General features: G+C 44.8%; 1 protein-coding gene across 2 annotated transcripts in view; it reads right to left on the bottom strand.

Annotated features, from left to right (window-relative positions):
* Positions 1–18306, bottom strand: part of LOC137430975 (uncharacterized) — a 183123-nt gene that overhangs the window by 111001 nt on the left and 53816 nt on the right. For both annotated transcript variants that reach the window (XM_068121787.2, XM_068121788.2), the window contains exon 5: positions 10985–11250. In XM_068121787.2, coding sequence (XP_067977888.2) covers positions 10985–11250 — 266 coding nt within the window. The remainder of the gene's footprint in view (positions 1–10984; positions 11251–18306) is intronic.

The following is an 18306-nucleotide window of genomic DNA, read 5'->3' as shown; positions in this document are numbered from 1 at the left end:
GGTTGGTGTTATTTAGTGTAGGTTGGTGTTATTTAGTTAAAGATTTACAGTTTTTTTTTTTGTTGTATACAGAGTCGAGGCTCGTGAAAGAGCTAACATCTATCAAACAAACAAATCAAACAAACAAGCAAACAAAGTATATTAAAAGGGGAGCGGTCGATAAGCTGGGGAGAGAAGGGGACGAAGCACACAAACACAACATTTGAGGGCAGGGACATCGGGAGATGTGTGGGAGGCAGAGGGCCTGGGGGGAGGCAGGATAGATATAAAACGCAAGGACACCAAGGACCTCCAGGAAAGAAGACAAAAGTCACCTCAAAAAAGTGGATTTGGGGTGAAATTAGCGGGGGGAAAAGATCAAGGTTTTGGATTGGGGAAGATAAGAGATGGTGGTGAACAGCCGTTTTAAAGACCTGGAGGGAGGAGTGGGATTGAAGAGAGTGAGGGAGTTTGTTCCAGAGGCGGGAGAAAAGAGGAATGAAGGAGTGAAGGTGGGCAGAGAGTCTTGATTTTGGCAGTTTAACCACAAGAGGGTTGCAGGCAGATCTTGTGCGACCTGCAGGAATATTTGGGGGACAGAGCCCAGAGAGAGCTGGGGGAGCAAGGCCGGAGAGGAGTCGGTAGAAGACGGAAAGACCACCAACCTGCCTGCGGTGAGTAAGTGAAAGGCCCTCAGAGATAGCGTCATCGCGGGAGATTCCAATGATTCTGAACGCTTTGGTTTCAACAGCGTGAAGACGAGCTAGGTGTGAGGCAGGAGCACCAGCCCAGAGGGGAGAACAGTATTCCATTGAGCTGCGGATGAAAGCCTTGTATGTGGTGAGGAGCTCAGGTGTGCCAAGGAAGGACTTCGCACGACGGAGGATGCCCAGTCGGCGACTGGCTTTGGAGGTCAGCTTGGAAATGTGGTTTTCCCAGGAAAGATCATGGCAGATAGTGAGACCCAAAAGCTTAAGTGACAGAACTTCTTGGTTAGGATTATTCAGAAAGTAGATGGGAGGGTTGTCCAGTCGGTCTTTTTGGAGAGACATCGTAAGAGTGTGAGATTTGTCAGGATTGAAAGACATGTTCCACTTCTTTGCCCAGTCTGTGATTTTGTCCAGGTCTGCAGAGAGTGAGGAGGCTGCAGACTGCCGATCTGAGGGATGAGGAATGGAGCGGCAGAGAGTGGAGTCATCAGCAAAGAGATAGAGAAGATTTTCAAGAGAGTCAGAGAGATCATTGATGAAGACCAGGAAAAGCACAGGGCCCAGAACACTGCCTTGGGGAACTCCAGCCTGAACAGGAAGAGGAGATGAGAGAAACCCATTCAGGGCCACATGTTGACTACGACGAGAGAGGAAGTCCGCCAGCCATGCGTGGAGATTTCCATGGATACCAAAGGAGGAGAGTTTGGTGAGCAGAGCTTAGGAGATGGCATGTGGCACGTCTGGGATGCCGTCGATGGCACGTCTGGGGTGCCAGACCGTATCGAAGGCACGTGATATGTCGAGGGAGACAGCTCTAATTTCCTGTTTGGCATTGAGGACCTCCATCCATTGTTGAGACAGCAGAAGCAACATGTCCAGAGTAGAGTGACCTGGTCTGAAACCAAATTGATGATCAGAGATCAAGCCATTGGAGAAGAGGAAAGAATTCATATCCGAAGCAATGATGGATTCCATGACTTTGCTGATAATTGGGAGAAGGCTGATTGGTCTGTAGTTGCTAGGATCTGTTTTTGCACCTTTTTTGTGCAAAGCGGTGATGTTGGCTGATTTCCATGCAGATGGCAGTTGACCTTGAGCAAAAGAGAGGGTGAAGAGAACAGAGAGAGGGAGTGAAAGAGCGGAAGAACAGGATTTTAGGACCCGTGGGCTGATGCCGTCAGGTCCAGTTGCAGAATCAGAGTCGAGGGTTGACAGAAACTTTTCCACCTTGTCAGGAGGAAAGGACACGGAGTCCAGGAGCAGCTGGGTACGACTGGGTACGGTGGGTACAGAGAGGGATGGGTTTGGGACACAAGATTTAGAGGCAAACACAGAGTTGAGGCATTCAGCTTTTTCACGTGCGGAGTCAGCTGTGTATCCGTTTGAGTTAAGGGAGGGGATGGAGGGGGAACAAACACCAGAAACAGATTTGACCAGACGCCACCAGGATTTGGACGAGGGAGACAGACAAGAGAGTTCGGTCTTGAGAACGGAGAGATATTGTTTCCTGGCTCTCCTGAGGGTGGACACACACTTGTTTCGGGCTTTGTGAAAGGAAATGAGATTTCCTTCCATTGGATTTTCTTTCCAGGAGACGAAGGCAAGTTGTTTCTGAGCAACAGCCTTACCACAAACTTCCGTGTACCATGGACGGGAGGAAGGGTATGACAACTGAAGACGAGATGGGATAAATCTGTGCATGAGGGAGAGCAATTTACTCTGGAAGAATTCCCAGGATGAGTTGATGTCAGAGGTGGTAGAGATGGGAGACCAGTCCAGATGATTGATGGCTGCTTGAAGACCGTGCCAGTTGGCCTGAGTGAAATGCCAGACTCGTCGACGCTGAGGAGGCTCCCTGAGAATGGTCACAGAGATGTCCACTTTAACAAGGACATGATCAGATGAGCCGATTGGAGCAGAAGAAGAGCAGCAGACATTTTCAGGGAAGTTAGTCATAACCAAGTCCAGAAGAGAAGATGCTCCGTTGATCCGGGTCGGGAAATTGACAGATTGTGTCAGTCCCAGTGAGTCGCAGAAGCCCTTTGCTGAGAAGCCATGTCTAGTGAGAGAGGTACCCACACCCAGCCAACTGGCATGGTGACAATTGAAATCACCACATATGAGGAAGAGAGAGTTAAGTTAGGATGAGTAGACAGAAGTTGGTCCATATTATCAGACAGCGAGATGTAGATGGAGTCATCACTGTTTGGTGGACGGTACAACACACATATGAACAAGAGGTGGGAGCGAAGGGGAAGCCGTAGCCAGAGGTATTCCTGGGGGTGAGGTGGAGAGAGTGCAGTGCAGGGCGAGTGAGGAAGAGAGTTTTTGATAAAGATAGCAACCCCACCTCCAGGACGAGGCTCAGGTCTATCATACCGGAGGAGGGAGTAACCCGGGAGAGATACTAAGGAATCAGAGACATCATGAAGTTATTGGATAAAGATGTTTATATTAGAGGTAGTTATAGGTTTACAGTGTAGGTTGGTGTTATTGTATAGCGATGTTTATATTGGAGGTAGTTATAGATTTACAGTATAGGTTCGTGTTATTGTATAAAGATATTTATATAAGAGGTAGTTATAGATTTACAGTGAAGGTTGGTGTTATTGTATAAAGATATTTATATAAGAGGTAGTTATAGATTTACAGTGAAGGTTGGTGTTATTGTATAGCGATGTTTATATTGGAGGTAGTTATAGATTTACAGTGTAGGTTGGTGTTATTGTATAAAGATATTTATATAAAAGGTAGTTATAGATTTACAGTGTAGGTTCGTGTTATTGTATAAAGTTGTTTATATAAGAGGTAGCTACAGATTTACAGTGTAGGTTGGTGTTATTGTATAAAGATGTTTATATTGGAGGTAGTTATAGATTTATAGTGCAGGTTGGTGTGATTGTATAAAGATGTTTATATTGGAGGTAGTTATAGATTTACAGTACAGGTTGGTGTGATTGTATAAAGATGTTTATATTAGAGGTAGTTTTTGGTTTACAGTGTAAGTTGGTGTTATTGTATAAAGATGTTTATATTGGAGGTAGTTATAGATTTACAGTGCAGGTTGGTGTGATTGTATAAAGATGTTTATATTAGAGGTAGTTTTTGGTTTACAGTGTAAGTTGGTGTTATTGTATAAAGATGTTTATATTGGAGGTAGTTATAGATTTACAGTGCAGGTTGGTGTTATTGTATAAAGATGTTTATGTTAGCGCTAGTTAAAGATTTACAGTGTAGGTTGGTGTTATTGTATAAAGATGTTTATATTAGAGGTAGCTACAGATTTACAGTGTAGGTCGGTGTTATTGTATAAAGATGTTTATGTTAGAGCTAGTTAAAGATTTACAGTGTAGGTCGGTGTTATTGTATGAAGATGTTTATGTTAGAGCTAGTTAAAGATTTACAGTGTAGGTTGGTGTTATTGTATAAAGATGTTTATATAAGAGGTAGTTTTAGATTTATAGTCTAGGTTGGTGTTATTGTATGAAGATGTTTATATTGGAGGTAGTTTTAGATTTACAGCGTAGGTTGGTGTTATTGTATGAAGATGTTTATATTGGAGGTAGTTTTAGATTTACAGTGTAGGTTGGTGTTATTGTATGAAGATGTTTATATTGGAGTTAGTTTTAGATTTACAGTGTAGGTTGGTGTTATTACTCCCGCCAGGGAGTAATGCATTCGATCGTGTCCGTGTGTGTGTGTGTGTGTGTGTGTGTGTGTGTGTGTGTGTGTGTGTGTGTGTGTGTGTGTGTGTGTGTGTGTGTGTTCGTGAACAAGATATCTGGAAAAGTTCTGAACGGATTTGGATGAAAGTCGGTGGGATGATTGCCCTTGGGATAAGGAAGAATTGATTAGTTTTTGGTGAAGCTCAGGATATTAATCCGGATCCAGGTATTTTTTGGGGGAATTTTTTACCATTGGAAGATAGGGCTCATTTTTTTTGACTTTATCTTCTATATTCTATATTTAACTGTGATATGAAAATAGTTTTCATATTTGTTGTAAATGTAGTTTAAACTCGTGGTTATGCGTTAGAGCAGTCTTTTTTTTTTTAGCAAAGTCGTCTTCAATGTTCTTTTTTTTTTTCTAATAAAGACATATTCTGTCATTTTAAAACCACCAAAGTGTGTATTAGGTTTCCCCGTTTAATAAAATGTATCGTTTGATACGTATAATGCTTTAAAACTGTTTTTTGTTTGTTTGTTTGTTTGTTTTTACCTCAGAAGAGATATCAACATTTAGCTCAGCGAATGTCAATCGCGGTGTCAGTATTTGATGAACTTATAAAGACCTAGTTCCAGGTTTGTCAATGGCTGAGGTATATTAACATACAAATAAAACATATTTGGCAAAATTCCAACTTTTTTTTTTAATATCGCATATTCACCCAGGGTTGTGAGAGGCTGAAAAAGAAGAAACCTCGCATGGGCTTCCCAGACCAAAAAATAATTCTGGCTCTGCGATTTTCAGGTTTATTACTCCCGCCAGGGAGTAACGCATTCGATCGTGTCCGTCCGTGTGTGTGTGTGTTCGTATGTTCGTGTATTTGTGAACAAGATATCTGGAAAAGTTCTGAACAGATTTGGATGAAAGTTGGTGGGATGATTGCGCTTGGGATAAGGAAGAATTGATTAGTTTTTGGTGAAGCTCAGGATATTATTCCGGATCCAGGAATTTTTTTTGGGAAATATTTTTTGTTTTACTGCATTAAAGCTTTTATTCTTATTCTTAAATGATGTTTTTCTCCTCTAATTCCGAGATATATCAAAATAAATTCTCCGACAGTTAGGGCTTTCTTTCTTTTTCATTTATTGTTTTGGGGAGAGGGGATGTTAAACAAAATGGATTATTCCAACTAAACCAGCGGCGGAAGTATGCGCTCTACTGAGTGGCGTTCTAGTTAACATTGTGATATGAAAATAGTTTTCATATTTCTTGTAAATGAAGTTTAAACTCGTGGTTATGCGTTAGAGCAGTGTATTGTTTAGCACCATCGTCTTCAATGTTCTTTTTTTTTTTCTAAAAAAAGACATTCTGTCATTTTAAAACCACCAAAGTGTGTATTAGGTTTCCCCGTTTCATAAAATGTGTCGATTGATACGTATAATGCTTTAAAACTGTTTTTTGTTTTTTTCCCCCTCAGAAGAGATATCAACATTTACCTCATATGTTTATATTAGAGGTAGTTATAGATCTACAGTGAAGGTTGGTGTTATTGTATGAAGATGTTGATATTAGAGGTAGTTATAGATTTACAGTGTAGGTTGGTGTTATTGTATGAAGATGTTCATATTAGAGGCGCTGCACCATTGGCCAAAGAATGATGTCATTGGGACGCCAGAGAGGAAAAAGCGAAGGGACCGCCATTGTTTTCTCTCTTGGTCCTGGCTTTCGGTGCGAGCGGTCACGCTTGGATTCTCTCTCTGGCTTGTTCTGGTCGGGTTGGAGGAAGGCTGGGTTTGTGCCGTGTGCTCCGGGGAGACTGATCGGGGCCTCGTGGAGCGTGGAACGGCTGGGGTGAGGACGGTGTTCCCGGGCGGTGGTGCTCCCAGACACGTTTTGACGCCGCTTCGCGACTACGGTGCCATGTGGCAATTCACGCCATCTTGTGCGCTTCCCGCACCGAGACTCGGGGCCCCTCCACAGTCATCCTCATCGGAGCAGGCTGAGTTCCGGACAACGCACCACACAAACGCATTTTTTTTCATTTGTCTTCCCTTGTCGTGTCTCTGTGTCAGTATGGAGGGTCCCTCAGTTAGAATTTAGTTTTACCTCACCGTTTATTTAGTTTGTATTAATCTTGCATTTATTTTCATTAAATAATTATTTGTCTAATATTACTTATTACTTTTCTGGTATTGTGGACTTTGCTGTCCTGTCCCTGTTTCTGTGGGGATCGGATAACTCCTGCGTGTGTTCCCGATCAGGTAAGACCTCGAACCTTCCTGCGCAAGTCACTACTACCAAGTTGGGTAGACAGCTTGGAGTTAAAGCTCCTTTTGGTCATCCTTCACCCTGAGGTCTTCACTACTGGGTCGACACGACAGTATGATATGAGGGTTCAGGCACAGGTCACTCAACACTTTCAGAAGGGTAAATGTTTACATCCTGTTAAAGGCTGATGAGTAATTAATCAATAAAACACGAACATAGGATCCATTCTGGTCAAGGTGTCTTGTGATTGGATGAAGCAAACTGAGCCAGACATCGTTAACACCTAGTCTTGCTTTGCATGCAAAAGGATCCAATTTGGGAGCTACATCTGATGTTATAAACTTCACCATCAGGGATCCAATTTGGGAGCTACATCTGATGTTCTAAACTTCACCATCAAGGACCCAATTTGGGAGTTACATCTGATGTTATAAACGTCACCATCAGGGATCCAATTTGGGAGCTACATCTGATGTTATAAACTTCACCATCAAGGATCCAATTTGGGAGCTACATCTGATGTTCTAAACTTCACCATCAGGGATCCAATTTGGGAGCTACATCTGATGTTATAAACTTCACCATCAAGGATCCAATTTAGGAGCTACATCTGATGTTATAAACTTCACCATCAATGATCCAATTTGGGAGCTACATCTGATGTTCTAAACTTCACCATCAGGGATCCAATTTGGGAGCTACATCTGATGTTATAAACTTCACCATCAAGGATCCAATTTAGGAGCTACATCTGATGTTATAAACTTCACCATCAATGATCCAATTTGGGAGCTACATCTGATGTTCTAAACTTCACCATCAAGGATCCAATTTGGGAGCTACATCTGATGTTATAAACTTCACCATCAGGGATCCAATTTAGGAGCTACATCTGATGTTATAAACTTCACCATCAATGATCCAATTTGGGAGCTACATCTGATGTTCTAAACTTCACCATCAAGGATCCAATTTGGGAGCTACATCTGATGTTATAAACTTCACCATCAAGGATCCAATTTGGGAGCTACATCTGATGTTATAAACTTCACCATCAAGGATCCAATTTAGGAGCTACATCTGATGTTATAAACTTCACAATCAATGATCCAATTTAGGAGTTACATCTGATGTTCTAAACTTCACCATCAAGGATCCAATTTGTGAGCTACATCTGATGTTATAAACTTCACCATCAATTTCTCCACACATTTACACAAGATGGAGGTAAGGGCCACAGGTCTATAATCATTGAGCTGCCTTGGGTGAACCTTTTTTGGCACGGGAATAATGATGGACTTTTTCCAACAAATATGGACATTATGAGTAGCCAAAAGTAACTGAAACAATCGAGTAAAAACATTACTAAGTTCGAAACAGAACTCTTTCAGAATACAAGACTTAATTCCATCTGGACCACAAGCCTTCCTTGTACTCAACGCCCTAAAACACCTCACGACATCAGGTTCACAAATTACAGGTATGGGACACGCTCGAGTATCTAGATCCTCACAGAGAGCTTCACATTTTACTCGGTTTCCTGGAACATCAAATCTCGCGTAAAAGTCACTCAATTCATCCACAAATTTGGAATCTGGAACCTTTGTGGGCAATGTACCATCCTTGAGCCTCTCATCCATGCCCATCATATGCCTGAGTCCCCTCCAAGCGTTACGAGCATCACCATCGTGTAGTTGTTCTTCAATCTTATCCTTGTACGACTGTTAGTGTAGCAGCATAGCAAACCTGTTGTGCATTTTGTGATACAAGCACCAAATTTGGCACAAATGTACATTAATATGTTGCGAACATTTTCAGATATTGGGCCACTTGAAATTCCGTAATTTTTTTTTTCAAATTTTTTCAAATTTCGTAATTTCAAATTTTTCGGGTGACACCGTCACAATTTCGGTCTTCGAGGCCGGCCGATATAGTGGGGCGGCTTAGCCCAAATATTCAAAAGAATTGTGCATTTTGTGATACAAGCACCAAATTTGGCACAAATGTACATTAATATGTTGCGAACATTGTGTGGTCAGCAATGAAGACGAGAGTCTGAATTACATGTATGCAAAAGACCTTGTGAACCAGTGAAGCAAATACACGGGTAAGCATGAATTAAATCTAGGGCATGATATAATTTCCATGATGTTTACCTCTACACTCAATGGTGGAAGGAGGTAATGTTTTGATCCCAGCTTGTCTGTATGTCTGTTTGTCTGTTAGTCCACAAAATTCCAGACAAAGCTTGTAGTAGTGGTAGTTGTAGTGGTAGTGGTGATAACAGAAATTGTTATATAGAACTGAACTTATATTATTATTATATGCAGAAAATAACTTCATTTCTATATGCCCTGCAGTGGACAGGTTAATTGGTTTATGCACTGAAGGGGTCACCCTGGTGTGCACTGCTGTGTTCTGCCTCACTGAGTTGTTCAGGTATGATGTACTCAGCACAAGCTTCCGGTCGGCCCGGAGGTGGGGGTGCGGGGCCTGTCACGGAACGTCAAAACAAACGGCCTGCCGGGGCCGCCCAAAAGTCGGGCGTGAGGGGCGCGTCCACTAATGGAACGCCTCTCGCTTCCCAGATCGAGGGCCACGTGGTCAGGAGAACCTCGTCCCTTCCGGTCACACTTTGCCTATCGGCCGGCCTCGAAGACCGAAATTGTGACGGTGTCACCCGAAAAATTTGAAATTACGAAATTTGAAAAAATTTGAAAAAAAAAATTACGGAATTTCAAGTGGCCCAATATCTGAAAATGTTCGCAACATATTAATGTACATTTGTGCCAAATTTGGTGCTTGTTTCACAAAATGCACAATTCTTTTGAATATTTGGGCTAAGCCGCCCCACTATGTTTACACTTGTCGGACACAATTCTTTCTTCGCCACCCTGAGGGCGGAGTCATCCTTCTTCAGGAATGCATGGTTCTTCTTCATCAAACAACCTCCTTCACTTCAGTGGTAACCCAAGGTTTGTTATTGGGAAACATGCGAATGGTTCTCTCTGTGGTCACGAGGTCCTCACAGAACTTCACATAATCTGTGATCGACTCAGTACGTTCATCAGGGTCGTCACAAGAGTCGAAAAATACATCCCAGTCTGTGCATAGGAAACAGCCCTTCAAACGTTCGTTATCCTCCGCCGTTCTGCTTTTAACGTCTTGCAAGGAACTGGCCTTCGTTTCACCTTTGGTCTATACGTAGGCAAGAGATGGACAAGAACCACCTTTGGTCTGTATGTAGGTGAGAGATGGACAAGGACCACCTTATGGTCTAATCGCAGGAGCACATTTCGCCACATAAGCATGTTCAATGTTACCGTTAACATTTGTCCAACGTCCTGTTACCACAGGTAGCAACATCCACATACTGATCGAGCTGAGGGAGTTCCTGATCGAGGACATGTCGATTGAAATCCCCAAGAATCAGGATCGATTGATCCACTGAACGGGCGGTCGCTCCATTAGAACTTTCTGCGATTCGTTCCGATGTGCATTTAAAGTCCGACCCCGGTGGTGCGTACACCAGAATAATAGTGCATTGACCAAATTCCCGTGGCAAAGTCGGAAAGACACCGTCAGTATCTCCACGTTATTGGAACAGGACCGTTCATGTACCGTCAAATGTTTGGCCCAATTCAAATTCACCAACATACACAAACCGCCATCTTTGGCCTTGCCCGATGACGCGACTATCGGCCCTGATCATCTCGAATCCATCAAAGGACACGTCATCCCCTTTACCAAGCCATGTCTCGGTGAAACACACCACATATGAGGTCCGATAGTACCAATCAAACCTCAGGAGGGCATCCAGTTCATCAGTTTGGTTCTTCATAGAGTGAGAGTTAATCAAAGTCAAAACAGGAAGGGCTACCTTGTGCTGTCTGCGTTTAAGCCGCTGACGAAGACCTCCATGAGATCCTCGTTTTTTCTTTTCCTTCATTTTGTAAGCACCATTCTCCAATGCCAAGTTCACAACCCTATGCGTAGCACAACCAACACCATTCAAACGCAGGTTCAGAAAGGCCTCACGAGTATACGTGATGACGCCATCTTGGAAAGAATGTCCGTGAATTGAAGAACTTATACCAGCCCAACATGTACAGCAGCAGTAAAACCTCGAAGCCATTTTGACAGCTACGAAGGCCGTGAATCAACATCTTCCATTTACCAATAAAAAAATCCAATCAAAAAAACAAAGCAGCGACGAAACAACAGAAGAGTAAAGAGCCGGTGTCACGTGGGGGCAGCTACGGTGCAGCGCCCCCTACAGGAACGAACGAATGAATGAACGAACAAACGAGCGGCCACTTAATCATCCCTATGAGAAATATGGCAAAATACGAGAAATAAACCTGAAAGGTGTGGTGGTTCCCGTGCAGGCGGAGGTGGTCGAGAGCCAGGTGATGGTGACAGAGGGTATGCTGCTGGACCTTTGCCAATACTTTGCAACAGAGAGTTTTGACGCTGTGGTAACAGGGGTGCTGCACCACCTGGATGGTTCCTACTCTCATGCTCATAGCTTAGGAGTGGTGCTGGTGGTCCAGTACACCTGTCCAAAATGGGCACTGTGGGAGGAGTGCTGTGGTGAGCATGTGGTGGGGGCAATGGGGGTCCATTCCTGTAAGAGAAAAAACACATTAACAATAGACAGGTGGTAGTTCAAACAAAAACATAGGGGCAATACACTTGGCGCTCAGCTGGTTGATCACAGTATACTACAATGACTAAAGGTATTTTAAACCAATTTGAATGGTTTCTCGAATAAAGGGCAGCATATAAATTCATACTAACATAATCATAAGACTTTAAACAAACAAACAAAAAATACCTATTTTGGGGGGCAACACCTATTTAGTTATAGTCCCCCCCCGCCCCCCACCCCCTATCCTGTATACCTCCTCAGACCCCAATTTTTCTAATGGCTTGAACAAACATTGGTACGTCACGGGTGATGAAAGTTGTGGTGAAGTTTCATTGAAATTGTGTATGTAGTTTCAGAGATATACCCTTAAGGGGTACTGCTACAGTAAAACTATTCTCTGCTTTTGTATCATCGTTATACAATTCCTTTCAATGACTACAAGTGTTACGCCTAGGTCCCCCGTCGGTGAAGTGATGTGAGTTGACAAAGTGGAAGACGCAGAAAACATGGAAGAGTCGATAATATTTGCGAGTGGGTTGGAGACACACCAACACACCAGATTAGAAGTTAGTAGTTCGTTTATTTTTCAAGATATTTCGCTCACAAGGTTCAGACATATATGGTGGCGGCCATCTTGGATTTTGACGGGGCGACCCAATTTTCAATAGCGTTCTTCCTTATGCCTAGATACAGTCACGCACCAGAATAGAAGTGAGTAGTTCGTTTATTTTTCAAGATATTTCGCTCACAAGGTTCAGACGTACATGGCGGCGGTCATCTTGGATTTTGACGTGGCGACCCAATTTTCAATAGCGTTCTTCCTTATGCCTCAATACACCCACACACCAGATTAGAAGTTGGTACTTCGCCTATTTTTCAAGATATTCCGCTCACAAGGTTCAGACATACATGGCGGCGGCCATCTCGGATTTTGACGTGGCGACCCAATTTTCAACAGCGTTCTTCCTTATGCATAGATACACCAACACACCAGATTAGAAGTTAGTAGTTCGTTTATTTTTCAAGATATTTCGCTCACAAGGTTCAGACATATATATGGTGGCGGCCATCTTGGATTTTGACGTGGCGACCCAATTTTCAATAGCGTTCTTCCTTATGCCTCGATACACCCACACACTGGATTAGAAGTTAGTAGTTCATTTATTTTTCAAGATATTCCGCTCATAAGGTTCAGACATTTACTTTTCAAGATATCGCGCTCACAAGGTTTAGATATGGTGACAGCCATCATGGATTTTGACGTGGCGAAATAATTTTCAATAGGGTTCTTCCATATGCCTAGTTGCACCCACACACCAAATTAGAATTCGGTCCTTCGCTTACTTTTATAAAGATATTGCAGTGAACGTACGCACGCACGGACGGAGAGGAAACCCATAGTCCCCCTTTCGCTCCGTGGGGCGACGGGGGACAATAACCAGGGTCTGCGGTTGTTCCTGTTGACATATCAGGAATAAAACCTTCAACAGCTCCCTTACCCATTCCATCACTAAACGAATATAGTGTGAATTTCATCATTTCAGATGTAGCAGAGATATAATCAACCGCTTCAATCTCTTGTGTTCCAATATACAAACGGACACTATCAAACATGTTCCAGAAGAAATCATTTACGAGTGCTGCATCAGTGTTACTAGCGTGACTTGGCGCGCTCCGCGCGCCTCACCACGGTCGTTTCAGAGGGGTAGGCATCTTTGACCATTTCGGTGTTTTTGGGTATTCATGGTGTTTTGGGTCTTCAGGGGCATTTGGGTCTTCAGGGTCTTTTGTATCCTCTGGGCCTTTAAGGGTATTTTGGGTCTTTGAGGTGTTTTGGGTCTTCAGGGTCTTTTGGGTCTTTATTTTTTTTTTTTTTTTTTTTTTTTTTTTTTTGTATACAAGATCGAGGCTCGTGAGAGAGCGAACATTAATCACACAGAAAGACAAACAGACACATAAAACAAATAACATCGGGAGCGGTAGACAAGATGGGGAGAGAGGGGGAAGGACACAAACACAACATTTGAGAGCAGGGACCGAGAGACATGGAGACATCGAGAGATCTGTGGGAGGGAGAGGGCTTTGGGGGGGAGGCATGTGAAGGGGGGGAGGCATGTGAAGGGGGGGGAGGCATGTGAAGGGGGGGGGGGTGCGAGAGGTATAAACATATGGACACTGCCAGGATTTCCAGGAAATAAGTTGGAATTTCAAACAAGGTGGATCTGGGGTGAATTAGTGGGGGTAGAAAAGCTCAAGGTTATGGATGGGGGAAGATAAGAGATGGTGGTGAACAGCTGTTTTAAAGACCTGGAGGGAGGAGAGGGATTGAAGGGAGTGTGGGAGTTTGTTCCACAGGCGGGAGAAAAGAGGAATGAAAGAGTGAAGGTGAGCAGAGAGCCGAGATTTCGGCAGTTTAACCATCAGAGGGTTGCTGGCAGATCTTGTGCGACCTGTAGGAATATTTGGGGGACAGAGCACAGAGAGAGCTGGGGGAGCAAGGCCGGAGAGGAGTCGGTAGAAGACAGAAAGACCACCTACCTGCCTGCGGTGAGTGAGTGAAAGGCCCTCAGAGATAGCTTCATCGCGGGAGATTCCAATGATTTTGAAAGCTTTGGATTCAACAGCGTGAAGCCGAGCCAGGTGTGAGGCAGGAGCACCAGCCCATAGGGGAGAACAGTATTCCATTGAGCTGCGGATGAAAGCCTTGTATGTGGTGAGGAGCTCAGGTGTGCCGAGGAAGGACTTCGCACGACGGAGGATGCCCAGTCGGCGACTGGCTTTGGAGGCCAGCTTGGAAATGTGGTTTTCCCAAGAAAGATCATGGCAGATAGTGAGACCCAAAAGCTTGAGTGACAGAACTTCTTGGAGAGGATTGTTGAGAAAGTAGATGGGAGGGTTGTCCAGTCGATCTTTTCGGAGAGACATAGTAAGAGAGTGAGATTTGGCAGGATTGAAAGACATATTCCACTTGTTTGACCAGTCTGTGATTTTGTCCAGGTCTTCAGAGAGTGAGGAGGCTGCAGACTGCCGATCTGAGGGAAGAGGAATGGAGCGGCAGAGAGTGGAGTCATCAGCAAAGAGATAGAGAGGATTTTCCAGAGAGTCAGAGAGATCATTGATAAAGACCAGAAAAAGCACAGGGCCCAGCACACTTCCTTGGGGAACTCCAGCCTGAACAGGAAGGGGAGATGAGAGAAATCCATTCAGGGCCACACGTTGACTATGACCAGAGAGGAAGTCCGCAAGCCATGCATGGAGATTTCCATGGATACCATAGGAGGAGAGTTTGGTGAGCAGAGCTGGGTGCCAGACCGTATCAAAGGCCCTTGATATGTCAAGGGAGACAGCTCTGATTTCCTGTTTGGCATTGAGGACCTCCATCCATTGTTGAGACAGCAGAAGCAGCATGTCCAGAGTAGAGTGACCTGGTCTGAAACCAAATTGATGATCAGAGATCAAGCCATTGGAGAAGAGGAAAGATTTCATATCCGAAGCAATGATGGATTCCATGACTTTGCTGATAATTGGGAGCAGGCTGATTGGTCTGTAGTTGCAAGGATCTGTTTTTGCACCTTTTTTGTGTAAAGCGGTAATGTTAGCTGATTTCCAGGATGCTGGCAGATGACCTTGAGCAAAAGATAGGGTGAAAAGAACAGAGAGAGGGTGAGATAGAGCGGCAGAGCAGGATTGTAGGACCCGTGGGCTGATGCCGTCTGGTCCAGTTGCAGAATCAGAGTCGAGGTTTGACAAAAACTCCTCCACCTTGTCAGGAGAGAAGGACACAGAGTCCAGGAGCAGTTGGGTTCGACTGGGAAAGGTGGGAACAGAGAGAGATGGGTTTGGGACTAAGGATTTCGAGGCGAACACAGAGTTGAGGCATTCGGCTTTGTCACGTGCGATGTCAACTGTGTGGCCATTTGAGGTAAGGGAGGGGATGGAGGGGGAACAAACACCAGAAACGGATTTGACCAGACGCCACCAGGATTTGGAGGAAGGAGACAGGTTTGAGAGTTCATTCTTGAGTGAGGAGAGATAGTGCTTCCTGGCACTCCTGAGGGTAGACACACACTTGTTCCGAGCTTGGTGTCTTCAGGGGCTTTTGGGTCTTTGGCGTCTCCAGGGTCTTTTGGGTCTTAAGGGTCTTTTGGTTCTTCTTGGTCTTTAAGGGTCTTTGGGTCTTTTGGGGTCTTCGGGGTGTTTTGGGTCTTCGTGGTGTTTTGGGTCTTCGTGGTGTTTCGGGCTTTTTAAAAAATTCTCTTTTTTTGTATACAAGATCGAGGCTCGGGAAAGAGCTAACATTAATCACACAACAAGTCAAACCGACACATAAAACACAAAAAATAAGGGGAGCGGTAGACAAGATGGGGAGAGAGGGGGAAGGACACAAACACAACATTTGAGAGCAGGGACATCGGGAGAAATGTTTTAGGGGGAGGGATTGGGGGGAGGTGGGAGAGGTATAAAACATATGACCACTGCAAGGACTTCCTGGAAAGAAGTTTGGAATTAAAAAAAGAAAAAAAAAAAAGAAAAGTCTCTGGGGTGAATTCGCGGGGGTAGAAAATATCAAGGTTTTGGATGGGGGAAGATAAGAGATGGTGTTGAAGAGCTGTTTTAAAGACCTGGAGGGAGGGTGGGATTGAAGGGAGTGGGGGAGTTTGTTCCAGAGGTGGGAGAAAAGGGGAATGAAAGAGTGAAGGTGAGCAGAGAGCCTAGATTTTGGCAGTTTAACCATAAGAGGGTTGCAGGCAGATCTTGTGCAACCTGAAGGAATATTGGGGGGACAGAGCACAGAGAGAGCTGGGGGAGCAAGGCCGGAGAGGAGTCGGTTGAAGACAGAAAGACCACCAACCTGTGAGTGAAAGGCCCTCGGAGTTAACTTCATCGCAGGAGATTCCAATGATTCTGAAAGCTTTGGTTTCAACAGCGTGAAGCCGAGCTAGGTGTGAGGAGGAGCACCAGCCCAGAGGGGGGAACAGTATTCCATTGAGCTGTGGATGAAAGCCTTGTATGTGGTGAGGAGCTCAGCTGTGCCAAGGAAGGACTTCGCACGACGGAGGATGCCCAGTCGGCGACTGGCTTTGGAGGCCAGCTTGGAAATGTGGTTTTCCCAAGAAAGATCATGGCAGATAGTGAGACCCAAAAGCTTGAGCGACAGAACTTCTTGGAGAGGATTGTTGAGAAAGTAGATGGGAGGGTTTTCCAGTTGGTCCTTTCGAGTGACATTGTAAGAGTGTGAGATTTGTCAGGATTGAAAGACATGTTCCACTTGTTTGACCAGTCTGTGATTTTGTCCAGGTCTGCAGAGAGTGAGGAGGCTGCAGACTGCCGATCTAAGGGATGAGGAATGGAGCGGCAGATAGTGGAGTCATCAGCAAAGAGACAGAGAGGATTTTCCAGAGAGTCAGAGAGATCATTGATGAAGACCAGAAATAGCACAGGGTTCCAGAACACTACCTTGGGGAACTCCAGCCAAAACAGGCAGAGGAGATGAGAGAAATCCATTCAGGGCCACGCGTTGCCTACGACCAGAGAGGAAGTCCCCAAGCCATGAGTGGAGATTTCCATGGATAACATAGGAGGAGAGTTTGGTGAGCAGAGCTGCGTGCCAGACCGTATCGAAGGCACGTGATATGTCAAGTGAGACAGCTCTGATTTCCTGTTTGGCATTGAGGACCTCCATCCATTGTTGAGACAGCAGAAGCAATATGTCCAGAGTAGAATGACCTGGTCTGAATCCAAATTGATGATCAGAGATCAAGCCATTGGAGAAGAGGAAGGATTTGATATCCGAAGCAATGATGGATTCCATGACTTTGCTGATAATTGGAAGCAGGCTGATTGGTCTATAGTTGCAGGGATCTGTTTTTGCACCTTTTTTGGTGTAAAGCGGTAATGTTTGCTGATTTCCAAGATGCTGGCAGATGACCGTGAGCAAAAGAGAGGGTGAAAAGAACAGAGAGAGGGTGAGATAGAGCGGCAGAGCAGGATTTTAGGACCCGTGGGCTGATGCCGTCTGGTCCAGTTGCAGAATCAGAGTCGACGTTTGACAAAAACTTGTCCACCTTTTCAGGAGAGAAGGACACAGAGTCCAGGAGCAGTTGGGTTCGACTGGGAAAGGTGGGAAGAGAGAGAGATGGGTTTGGGACACAAGATTTTGAGGCAAACACAGAGTTGAGGCATTCGGCTTTGTCACGTGCGGTGTCAACTGTGGAGCCATTTGAGGTAAGGGAGGGGATGGAGGGGGAACAAACACCAGAAACGGATTTGACCAGATGCCACCAGGATGTGGAGGAAGGAGACAGGTTTGAGAGTTCAATCTTGAGTGTGGAGAGATAGTGCTTCCTGACACTCCTGAGGGAAGACACACACTTGTTCCGAGCTTGGTGGAAGGAACTGAGATTGCCTTTCGTTGGATTTGCCTTCCAAGAGGCAAAGGCAAGTTGTTTCAGCGCAACTGCCTCACCACAAGATTCAGTGTGCCATGGACGGGAGGAAGGGTAAGACAACTGAAGACGAGATGGGATAAATCTGTGCATGAGAGAGAGCAGTTTGCTTTGGAAGAATTCCCAGGAAGAATTGATGTCAGAGGCAGTAGAGATGGGAGACCAGTCCAGATGATTGATGGCTGCTTGCAGACCGTGCCAGTCAGCCTGAGTGAAATGCCAGACTCGTCGGCGCTGAGGAGGCTCTCTGAGAATGGCCAGAGAGATGTCCACTTTAACAAGCACATGATCAGAAGAACCGATTGGAGCAGAAGAAGAGCAGCAGACATTTGCAGGGAATTTAGTCATAACCAAGTCCAGAAGAGAAGATACTCCATTGACTGAGATCCGGGTCGGGAAATTGACAGATTGTGTCAGTCCCAATGAGTCGCAGAAGTCCTTTGCTGAGGTGCCATGGCTGGTGAGAGATGAACCCACACCCAGCCAGCTGGCATGATGACAGTTGAAGTCGCCACATATGAGGAAGAGAGAGTTTGGATGAGTTGATAGAAGTTGGTCCATGTTGTCCGACAGCGAAATGTAAATG

The sequence above is a fragment of the Myxine glutinosa genome, chromosome 7 (genome assembly GCF_964187855.1).
Source record: "Myxine glutinosa chromosome 7, kmMyxGlut1.1, whole genome shotgun sequence".
NCBI lineage: Eukaryota > Metazoa > Chordata > Myxini > Myxiniformes > Myxinidae > Myxine > Myxine glutinosa.
Note: the sequence above shows the minus strand (reverse complement) of the source record. Positions and strands in the feature narration are given on the sequence as shown.